This window comes from Crocodylus porosus, unplaced genomic scaffold (genome assembly GCF_001723895.1).
Source record: "Crocodylus porosus isolate Cpor-Errol unplaced genomic scaffold, CroPor_comp1, whole genome shotgun sequence".
Classification (NCBI taxonomy): domain Eukaryota; kingdom Metazoa; phylum Chordata; order Crocodylia; family Crocodylidae; genus Crocodylus; species Crocodylus porosus.
Window position 1 is genome coordinate 14859169 of NW_017728927.1, and position 12249 is coordinate 14871417.

The following is a 12249-nucleotide window of genomic DNA, read 5'->3' on the forward strand; positions in this document are numbered from 1 at the left end:
GCTGGATTTTTTTAAAACACTGCTTCAATTTAGGGAGAATCAAACCAAACTAAACCCCTGTGGTCTGTACACCAGGGTGGAGGCCCAATCCTTACCTGCCTCTTTGGGGGGAGGGTGAGCTGCTGGCAGACCAAGAGGTCCCTGAGCTGCACGGGAGCCCTCCAGGTGGCACCCGCCCGCTGGCACCTGATCAGAGTGGTCCCAGGGGGCACTGCAGCTGTGGAGAGAAGCACCTTCCCGGACAACTCAGGCAGGCTGGCAGGCTCCAGGGAGAAAAAAAAACCCATCAGGCCCCCTGTTTTTCTTTTTTCTTCAGTGGAACCTGCCTGCACAGGCTGCCGCTGGGTCCCACAGCCCCTGAGCTGTGCAGGGCCCCCCAAGCCCTGAGTATGTTGGCTTCCAGCATCCCATGCACTGTTGCACTTTGTTAGGTAGCAAACCAAAGCACCTCGGAGGTGTTTTATCTTGCTACATACCAAAGTAATGTAAAGCGGAATATGCTACTGAGCGTGCAAGCAGCAACGCCATTAAAGTGATGCAGAAGGGCTTTTAAGCCTCTTTAAATGCCAATTTTGTGGTGTGTACGAAGGCCCTAGAGCATTTCCATAGCATCATTCAAATTCTCTTCTCACAGTAAGATCCACTAAAGACTGTGACTGTAACCAAAATCAGAATTTGGCCTCGTATCTTTATCTCTGCAAGGTAAAAGTTGTTTCTTGCCAGCTCTTATGCTACATTAGTTTAGCATCATCTACACTTCCAAATGCATCCTGCTTTATGGAATAGATTTTGCTTGTAAACCTGGGGCCTAGTTTTCAAAAGAACTCTGAGCTCCCATTTAGGCCCCCAACAGCTTTCACTGACACATACTGGATTCTTCTGAAATGCGTCTGGCCACATAGAGAATAAACTGGCTTAAAAAATGCTGCGAAGAGTGGATTAGTAGGCATAATTTTTAGATGTTCCTTTAGGTGAGTGTGTTAAATCACTATCTAACTTGGTTTTAATCACAGTTCTTTCAGAACTAGTTCTCTCAATTTTTTGCCAATTGGGTACTCCACATACTGTCACAAACAACATTTTTTCTCTTTTTTTCCTGCAAAATCTGTTAATGAAGGATTAGTGCAACTTAATGACTTCAGGGCTTTTGCCTAAGTAAGGAATAGATTTGACTCAGTTATGTGTGTGTTTATTTTCTTTTGTAGTGATATATTTGATGCCATGTTCCCAGTTACACACATTGCTGGAGAAACCGTCATTCAGCAAGGTAATTTCTCACCCTTTTTTTCTTTACAAATTTCCTAAGATATAATTTATGACTGTCTGATATATCAGGAAATAATGGGGCTAGAGATGTTATCATCCTTGCTTACGTGAAGGAGATCTTGTTCCACAAGTGCCCAAGTATTTATTTAGATTTAAGCTCTTTGAGGCAGACCCTTTTTTATTATGCATACCATGCTTAGGGCCTGGTCCATGACACGAGTTCCCTAGCGTGTTTATGATACAAACCATCCATTATACTATCACTAAAAAGGATCCCCACTGATTTCAGTGGGGCTACTCCCTAAGTAAAGGACTGCTCAATCTGAGTAAGGTTGGCAGAATTTGGCTCAGAATAATTAAAAAAGGAAATAGTTCACTGGGACTTACATGTGCTTAGCACCTTATTGTGTCATGCCCACAGGCTTGGTAACTTGCTTGCAAGTTTTGGACAAGTTGAGCAGGACCTGAGGGAGCTTATGTCTCTAACATATTTATGAGACAAATTATAAATAATTACTCCATAATATTTTTGTTCATGAATGGAAATAGGCTCAGACGTTTAAGGAAATGATCCTCTTATTATATAATCAACTGTGCAAACTGTGCAAATATGCTTCAACTCCAATATGGAGATTGGCAATTATTTGCGTAACCACTCAGCAGGCGTTCTGCAAACAGTCATCATTTATATTCTTGTTTCCAGGTGACGAAGGAGACAACTTCTATGTCATTGATCAAGGAGAAGTGGATGTAAGTTTTAATAACCTCCCATTTGGAAACAGTTTCTTTCCTTTCTGTTTTTAAGCCAGGCTGTTACAACAACGCTGCTTTTAAGTTTACATAGTAAACTTGTGCTTATGGTACTTGCCTGTGGCTTGATCCATCCGCGTTTCTGAGATCGTGCGTCTGCTGCCACTGAAATGAAGGATCTTGTCACCTCCCGGGATTGGTCTCTTCATTAGTCAATTTTTGCTGTAGTTAAGTCATTTTGGCTTAATAAATGGTATATTTTACAGCCAAATTTATTTGTCCATTCAGAGCAGAGAATATGGGATCAAAACCAAGTGAATGACTTTATCTATAGAGCAATAGCCACACCTGTGCATGTGCAGCCTTTGGCAGAGCAGGCCACCATGCTGGAATGTACCTGAGGGTCCATATGAACTAGGAGGAAAATATTTCCTTTAATCACCTAGCCTCGTACTTGTGCATTTCTCCTCAAATTGAAAGAGTGCCTCAGGCCTCCAGTTCCATCTGAGGCTCCTTAATTTTCTTTTTAAATGAGCTCTGTGTAACCAAACAACAGACTTTATTAATAAAAAGCAGAATCTTAAAAGCATCCAATCAGTTCTTAAGTGCCTACCAGAGTTTGCTGAAGTTTTATCAGGAAGAACTGGGAAGAAACACTGAATCCAGTTTCTAAACTATGCACCTTTTATCAGCTATACCCTAGGGAGCGTTATGAAAACCGACCCCTTTGCAACTTTCATCAGTATGGGCCTCTCATCCAAATGCATTCTTTGGGAGCCACATCTTACTTCTCAACAGTTGTTAGATTGGACAGGCTGTCTCATTAGCAATGTTGCTATGCAGACTCCTAGATGAGTTTTGCTTGGATTATTTAAAGAAGGCAGTGATTTATTTTAAATCTAGGCAGCAGGCATGTGGCTATTTTAGTGAAAGTCATTTTTTTTAGGCTTTTGTTTGTGTCAGGAGACCATCTAATTGGTATTGTTGGGAATTCAGAAACCTCACACTCTGCCTCTGGAGTTACTTCTCAGGAAATCCATGTGACTCACTGTTCCTATCAAACACTGCCACATCTGCAGTGCCAGAAAATAACAAGTACGATATTTATAGAAACGTGGTAAAATTTATTTTTAAATGATTCACTTCAGGCATGGCCCCAAACTCATTGACTTCAGGGGCTTTGTTTTAGGACCATCATGATCAGCAGCAGATATCTAAGTACTAGCAGCTGAGGGCAGTCTTTCAAAAATTACTGACACTTCCTTGGAAGCATAAGGCACCTTTTGCAGTATTTTCTGTCAGTCAAAATGGCTTTTGCTTCTTCAGTGACTCCCCACACAGAGCACAACTCTGTTGCACAATGTTGGGGCTTTTTGTTTCCTGAGAGAGTGATACACCTTCTTCAACAAAATCATGACTGTATGTGGCCCAGGGTAGGACTAAAGTGCCAAGAGCATTTTGAATGAATGGCTGATTACTGAGTACAGGTAAACTCATCCTAGGCAGATTACCAGAAGGTTTTGAGAGCTGGTGAAGCTTCTGCAAAGGGACATTGAGAGTTGGTGAGACTCAGGCTCTTATATTCATTCCTAAGTCACTTTTGAAAATGGGAATGAAGTGAGTTCATTTAGACATTGTTTATCCCAGGCCTACAGCCCCAATTCTTGTCTTGCTTTGACATGCTGACCTTATTGACGTCAGTGGAAAAATGCATGAAAACTTTCTTGAACAGAGATAGACTTAAGCACATGCTTAAGTGTTTTGCTAAAGTGAAGCCACAGTGAACAATTTTCTCCTGCATTGCTGTCAAAGTTTACTTCTAAAATTTCCTTTGTGCTTGGAGGCTTTGCAGTCTCTGTCTCACTCACATGCAGACCTCTCTTGATACTTCCTTTTTACTCAGGAATGTATTGTTCCTTGCTAGCAGAGTATAGTGGCAGTTTTTTGAGGGAATAAACTAAATTGCTGACTGCCACGGAAGTGGGGTTCTCTGAATGTCTTGTCGCTGCATCTCCATTGGCATCCTCTCTTCCTGGTTCTTTCAGAATTCCTTTATTCCAAAGAGAGATCAAGTTTTGGAGGTGGCTAGGACCCACCTCCTTCACACACAACTTCTGTGCACCATAGGGTGTATGCTTTGGGCTCAGAGGGCAGTGGAAAATACATAAAATGGTGGAAAATATCATTAATGAGTTCTGGTGAAACATTCTTGTGGAAATTATGCAACAAGGAGTAGACAGTGGATATGGGGTATATGCAGTGAGGTTTATGACCCCTGGCTGGGCTCACTGAAGTTGTGTTTCCAGAGTCTGCAAAGCACAGATAGGTCTGTGACCCCAAGCCTGTGATCCAAGAAACAATATGCTCTGAACGTGTCAAAGAATGATAGGACACATGATTGTCCATGCCAACGGAAAGAAGCACAGTGACTGAGCTAGCAGTTTCCATCATGGAAACGAAAACCAAGCCATACCAGAAATTACTTGCAGAAATGATCTGCAGATTTTTGAGGAAAGAGACTTATTAGATCACAGGCAGTATGTAGGTAGAATAAAAGGGACAGAATTCCCTTTTATTAGGGGTGAAGATAGAATAAGAGGCTCCAATTAATAAGTCCAAGAATTATGATGAATCTCCCTGTGGATAATTTTGAAAATTTATGAGGACCAAATTAAAAGGATAATCCCCACCTCTGCACCTGCCAGGAGATAAATTAATAACTTTAATTTATAAGCAGTGTTATAAACCTGCATATTTTCTGTCTATAAGCACTGGAGGTGTTGTGATGGAATAAAATACATTGCAGTATCACGCAGTTTATGAATACATTTGCCAGTTTGAGACAAACAACGGGCCAGGGGGATTGTCCGAGAAAGTTTCATATCAAGCACATGAGGCTTTTTATTATCCTTTCTTTGACAGAGCTGATGATTTAAGTATAAAACTAGCAGCATTAAGGCAATAAAAGCAGACATCTAAGGAAGTGGTTCTGTTCCCGCTGCTTGAATTTCAGGGAAATCACATCGTTAGTCAAGCAACGTATCGATCTGAAGAGACTAGGCAGTAGTGGTGCTCTGTTGTTGATCAAGGTAATTTACTGTGCGCAGTATTGTGGTCTGGTATCTCTAGCCCTGCGAGGTAGTAAAGAGACGGAGGAGGGTAAGTACCACCTTCCTCACTTGCACAGCAGTCATAAAGGAGAGGAAACAGGAAGAGACGGCAATGGCAGGACCTTGTCTGTGCCACCAGTGCCCACGGCAGTGTGGGGCTGGCACAGTTACTATTCCCTCACCACAGCAGCAATGAGACTGGAAAGAAGACTCAGCAAGCCGAAATCTCTCTTCCTGGAGGGGCTTCAGCAGCAGCACAATAATGCATTGCCTCTTATTCAGGAAAGATCATTAACTCCCAGTCTGGCCCTGTATAAAGAAAAACTTTCTACTAGGTAGATAATGGCTTGAGGCTTTAAGTCTCAGGAGTCAATTGTCTACCGGAAGCTTTACTATTTGGAGAAAGGTGGATGTGTGCCAAAAAGTATCTGGTGAGGCTTAAATTATAGTTTCCAGTAAAGATGTTGAAAGTACCTGTTAAAGTATGTCTGTCTTGCAAAAATCTCTAATCCATATTTCTAAATATAAAAATGTCTTCCTGTTTATTATTTTAATCTTACAACCTCACATTTTTTACTTAAAAAAGCACTGCCAACTTTCCTTTTAAACCAGTATTTTAAAAAAAACCAACTTCCTATTCTATTTAGTACTGTAGCTCTCCATGCCATCATGAGCAGGTGTTTTCTTCTAGTAAAGCAACAGCAACCAAATGCACCACAGTGAAAGATCAAGTACAAACTTTGCCAACTGCCTAGTTGGAGAGTATTTGTGCTTTTATAACCTCCTTATTTATCACACTCGAGTATCTTCTATAGCAAATGTAAGGGAAAAGTATAAGGAACAATTTTAGGCAATAGACCATCTTCTTTGTTCTTTTTAGGGGAAAGTGGATAGTTTTTAAAGGTCATAATAATTTCTACAAAGAAAACACCATAAACGGCAGCCATGAAAGAGCCAGTGCATGAATGATACTGGGTGTTAAGAACTAGTTGGACTTTATATTAACCCTGATGTTTAATGAGATCATCTAAGGCTGCTTTTTTCTGAAGAGCTTCAGTATCCTTTCTGTATATTTAAAAAATACCTATGACCCCTCAAATGTCTCCAGTACTAATAGTTCCCCTGTTACAAATACAGCTTGGTATTTTCCAGTGAATAATTTAAAAAAATATATAGAGCACAATCTCCGCTTTCTCATTTTCAACATGTCATTTGGAGTTTTGGGGGATTTTTTAGATGGTCCCAACGTCTGAAAAGACAGAACTAGCTTTTGAGAGAAGTAATGAGCCTCCTTTCCACCTTGGGGAGAAAAAATATCAGCCTGCCTTCTACAAACAAGATGCAGGGCTTTGGAATTACTGAAGGCAGAACCTAAGGGGAGTTTGAGATCTAAAAGGTGCAAAGGCTGATGCTTTCCTACTGTATTGTTTATTATGTGAGGCGTCACTTGGATTTGCCTTTCATAGTTAGTGCCCACTGCATATCACAGCCAGTGAGAAAAGGAATAGATGGGTACAATAGCAAAACAGTCATCCCATTAGCCTCCTAAAGGAAAAAGTACAAAATTAACTCATTTGCTGATTTTCTAGCCCACAAAAATGGCAGTGTTCATACCAAAGGGATGGAAAACAATAGAAATCCAGAATGCTTTTGATCATTGGAATATAGCAGGCTGATTGCTTTTCATACTTGGACATCTGTAGCTATGCATTCCTTTACAGCTACATGAAAGCAATAAGTTCTTACTGTCATACAGCTGGGATCAGCTGTTCGAGTAACAAGCCACAATGTTTGTAGTGTCTACATGGGTTAGGGTTTATGCATACTTAAAAATGCATGAGCCAGATCCTCAGGCAGTTTGGGAAAGGGAAAAAGGAGAAATTTTGGACTGCTGCCACATCATACTTCAGTTTTCTAAAGAGAAGGACCTAATCAGTAGGGATGTACGAAACAGGCTGTATTCGATTTGGATTTGGCCCGAATTGGGGACAGTTATTTGATTCGTTGATTTGGATCACTGTCCCGATTCAATTCGGATGAATCCAAATCTGAAGATGTGATGCCAATTCAGAGAATCAGCGATTCAGCCATAGACACAGGTTTAAATGTTTTTTCTACATACCTTGAGGTACCAGGCATGGCTTGCCCACAGGAGCATTGGGGGGACTCCCCCCACATGCTCAGCAGTGAACCTGGAAGTGGAGCAGAAGTACTTCCAGTCCACTATCAGGTCTGCCTCCATGCGCACGGGTGGCCGCCCTGCACCCTGCTGGCTTGGTGATCAGCCGCGGGGGGACCCCAGGTGCCCCCCAGACCCAGGAGGCACCAGCCGCTGAGCTGGGGAGAGACGGGGGGCCTCCCTGCACACTCCCTGGCAGATGCGGAAGTGGACTGGAAGTGCTGGTCCACTCCCAGGTTTGCTGCTGAGCGCATTGGGGACCCCCCCACACACTCCCTTGGGACGCTCCATCCACCCCAGCATCTCAGTGTTCATGAGCTACCTGGTACCTTGAGATATGTAGAAAAATCTGTTTAAAACTGGGTCTATGTCTGAATTGCCAAATCTTTCTGAATCTCTCCGAATCGATTCAGAGGGTTCTGATTTGATTCAGAGAGATTAAAGGGCCTCCTGATTCGATTTGGATTCGGTGATTCGGCCACCGAATTGGGCCAAATTTCCACCGAATCGAATCAGCAACCGAAGCTTAGCACAGACCTGCTAATCAGGCCTTATTTTATATCTTGCAGCAAGAGCTTTCCCAGTTTCCTCCTTTTTTTTAAACTAAATTTTGTGGAGGGGGAGGAGGGGAACCCCTTAGTGTGGTTGAACTCTTTGCTAAAAGAAAGGATGACCATGTCATACATCATCAGTGAATTTCAGCAGCATCTTGAAGGCAGAAGTTTATTGTTAATCTGGGCCAGCTCTGGAGAATGAAGTATAATTTCCTCTTAAAATACAGCAGGTGCTCTTAATGCTGTTTTGTCTTCAAGAGATTGAGGCACCAGGTATTTTTATTGGAGAAGAGAGTGCTGCTCCCAAAGACAGTGCCGTCAGATCCAAGATTTGATTTTATTTCAGAATACTTTAAATTTGATATGCTTGGTGAGGGTGACTGTTTTCACAAACTGTTTACAAGCTGCACATCAAACATGTTTTGCTGAATCTTGTCAAGTGAGATCGCAACATTAAGGATGGCTGGGAGTGGATGAGCAGTACAGCTATTATATATGTCAGTATTTCCTTCACTGTGCATTGAGTTTCATCAGCTTAATTTTCTTCTCTGGTTTGCAGCCACATGGCACTTACTGACTTAACAAGAAGTTACACCTTGCTGCTCAGAATTGTGGATGCTACATTTCCCATGTATAATTCAAAATCTGTCATTTCTGCCCTAAAGAAATAGTTCTTGCATTAGCGAGTCATTTTACCGCATGGTGCTTTTTAGGCAATAACACAAATTCTCTTCAGCAGCCAGCCATCATACACATCAAACTAAGGATGTAGTGTCATTTGGTATTCAGGGCAAGATCCAGTGAATTTTCCCATTGATTCCAGCAGGCTTTGGATCAGATCTTCAGTGAGGACATGGGTCGCCTCTTTGGATCAAACCACCAGGGGTGCACCTAGTGCATAATTCTACTTTCAGCTGGTTGTCTTTTCCTAATGCTTCAGTGAGAGGGAACAGAAGATGAATCTGGCCAGTTCTGCAATGATTAAATATTACAAGGGTAGTTTTTTGTTGGGTTTTTTTTCTAAATATTTATTCCCACTTAGTTACCAGATTTTGCAGGTGCCTCATTTTTATTCATCTACCTTTCCCACTTTGGCCAGACTGAGTGCTCCAGATTCACCATGCTACTTAGCTGTCTAAAGCTGGGGATTTTTTGTGTGTGCAAAGTACTTGGATTTTTCATTCCTTTTTAAAAACACTCTCATGTCTAAGTTTCTCGTCATGAGAAGAATTAGCAGTTGACTCAGTGCTCCGTTTGGTTTTCCTTTCATAGTTTATGTAGCAGCTTGATAGGAAATGTTGTTACTGTTTGATGGGACATTTCCCTGTAGTAAGGCAGAAATTCATCTGGTGGTTTGTATTCCTTTTTTGGCAGCCTGGATGGCTGCTGCTTGGCTGTTTTGGTTTAGTTTTACCCTTTGCTTCTGTCTCTTGGTTTCCGGGATGTGCCAGGAACACAGAGGCCTATACTATTGGCACTTCCTCTGCTGCTCAGCACTTGCACTTGCACGGGTACTTATACAACTCTCTTGTAGTACTTTTATTTATTCAAAGTTTTTCATCAGCTCACCTGTCCCATGCCCTGTAGGCCTGATCAGTTATTGGTGAAGGCAATGTAAAGTCTCTTGTTGACCTCACTGGGAGCTGGATCAGGCCTTAAATTGTCACCGGGCAACACACACTAGGATTGATTTGTGCTATAGCTCAGTATAGATCTTTTCAGCACACAACAAAGGTGTGTATAGAATAAATCAGTTGAAAATTATTTACGTTTTAGAGAAAAGCATATATTTTTTTTCCAAAAACATATATTTTGGCAGTGTCAAATATGTGATTTTTTTTCATTCCTAGCTAATATGAGATGCTAATATATTTTTTGAAGTTCCTTTACATCATCGTTTGTAATAGGTTATGTGTTACTTTAGGTTTTCATTTTTGCTTTTTTTCCTATAAAAATAGAATAATTACATGTTCACTTTACTATGTTTTTCTTGGCAGAGCTGTTACAGAGACAATATTCATTCTCATTGATTTCTGTTGTTACTGCTTCATAATACATTGGGATATATTCTTCACTTGATGTATGCCTGCAGTGTCTACCAGGCTTTAAACTCATTGACACCCTAATGGAATAAAAAGGGTCCATTGTGGCAGTTTATAGTGACAAGACTGCATGCAAGTTGCATAATACACAATTCATAATATTCTTAGCATGCATTATAATGCCTCAGAAGCTGTACTGTCAGTGCATAGTGGGGGAAATTCAACCCAGCGTAGAGAATCCACAGAAGGCCCCTCAACTGCAGCAAACGTTTTACATTGTGTGTAAAACTAGGCATACACCCTCTGCACCAAATTATACGTCATCCAGCAAAATACTGTACAGTAAGTGCATGATATAACATCTCTCACTCTGTCTACCTAGCTAACTAATCCAGATTTATAATGATCTATAGAAGGTTTGATTTGAAATTTTATCTGAAGGAGTTATGGCTCTGATATATATTATTGGTATAAGCAGTGTCGTAATGGTTGTTAATTCAACAATGAGATCTTCTGAATACACATCTAGCTGATGCATAAAGGGAAGCAGAAGGATAATTATATTTACAGCTTGTCGAATCCAAACTATCTGGTAACAACTAGGTGTACTGGGGGGAGTGGGGAAGAAGGAGAGTTGATAACTCCCTGAATTAAGGTTTGGAGATAACATGCTTGCAGAAAAAAAGATCTCCCTTTTCAGAAGATGTTTTCCTTGTTTTGATTTTTTTTTTCAGTTCACAGCTGTGGTGTTTTCCAACAAGCCTTGTTACACTTATCAGCCAATCTCCTTCCATTCTAGTTTGACAGTGTTAATAGAAAGCCAAAGTTGTGACAGTTCTGCTTTTTGGACTGTGTGAGCACTGAACACAAGAAATAAACCTGATGCCAATTAACCACAGGAGCTGAAAATTCAGAGAGTAAATACAGTCATTGTGCTAAAGCAAGAAAACTTGACATTCTGTTCACAAAGCAGGTTGTTGCCCTCTTTTGTGACTGAGCAAGGAAACTGTTAGACTATTGTCTTCTTTTTGTGCCTCCCAGCATTGACCATTAGAAAGGAAATTATTAATGGGTTTTTAGGTAACTGGCAGGAGAAGGAGAACCACAAATAAGTTTCCAAAGTATTTCTTTTCTCCTTCTCTTTTTGTGCACCGCTAGGTTTATGTAAATGGAGAATGGGTTACCAGCATTGGAGAAGGAGGTAGCTTTGGGGAGCTTGCATTGATCTATGGAACACCAAGAGCTGCTACCGTCAAGGCCAAGACAGATCTCAAACTTTGGGGCATCGACAGGGACAGCTACAGACGCATTTTAATGGTAAGTTTTAAATGTAAGGGCCTAGTAAGCATTGGGTAGCTGTGAGCATTCTCACAGCATTCATATTCTTTATTTGAGTTATACCAGTGCTAAAAGTTCTGAAACAAAACAAAGTTCACGTTCAGACAACAGTATGGGGCTGAATTAAGCTCATAAAAGATAAAGGCAAAGAGCACAAAACAGAAGTAACTTGGGACTTTGAGTTAGGGACACTATCAGAAATAAGAAAAATAATGTATCAATAATTATTTAAGATTCTAGAATCCTCAAGAGCCCCCCCATCAGTCACCTGAGCTGCCACCCGTACCCATTATTGTTGTCAGGTACAACTATTCTCCTGTACCATCCCCTGAATATTTCTGTGTGCATACTTTATACTTACAGTGTAAAATCTTCTTGGCAGAACAACAGGATGACATCCTGATCCCACTCAAAGCAATGGGAAAATTCAGATTGACCTCAGTGGAGCCCGGATTCAATCTCCTATCCCTGCTTCTCCCCCAAGTGCTACACACTTGCCATGGCATAATGTAGATAAATAATACGGTAGCCTTCAGACTATATTAGCAGCTGCAGGGAGCCTCTGCTGCTTGAGGGAATGACTCCTTTCATCCAAATTATCTACAGAGAAGTTCAACTTGCATTCCAACCACATGGAGTTGTGGAGTAGCTGTCAGACTTACGGAAACTTTGACAGCCATTTAACTATAGTGGTTCCATATGTCTATTCCTGATGTGACACTGGCAACATAAATTGCAGTGACTTCACAACACTAGCCCAATAGTCTGCTAGATTCAGGACGACTTTTGGGCTAGGGACAGACATTCAAAAAGCCTGAACCTAAATTGGTTCAATCTTTTCAGGTTAGTGTAACCTGTCCAGACTGAATCAGTTTGTAACCGTATAGACATTCCCTCTGGACTGAAAAAATGCAGGCCTGCAGTGGCTTAGACTAGAAGCCAGGGGGTGCTAGAGCAGCCCTCCCTTCCCTTCCACAATGCTGAGCTGAGGAGGGACATGGCCAGGCCCT

At 41.3% G+C, this 12249-nt stretch overlaps 1 protein-coding gene across 1 annotated transcript in view; it reads left to right on the forward strand.

The window, feature by feature from the left end:
- PRKAR1B (protein kinase cAMP-dependent type I regulatory subunit beta) overlaps positions 1 to 12249 on the forward strand; it is a 121884-nt gene that overhangs the window by 68346 nt on the left and 41289 nt on the right. Inside the window, exons 5-7 of the mRNA XM_019542090.1 lie at positions 1206 to 1267; positions 1970 to 2016; positions 11060 to 11218. Coding sequence (XP_019397635.1) covers positions 1206 to 1267; positions 1970 to 2016; positions 11060 to 11218 — 268 coding nt within the window. The remainder of the gene's footprint in view (positions 1 to 1205; positions 1268 to 1969; positions 2017 to 11059; positions 11219 to 12249) is intronic.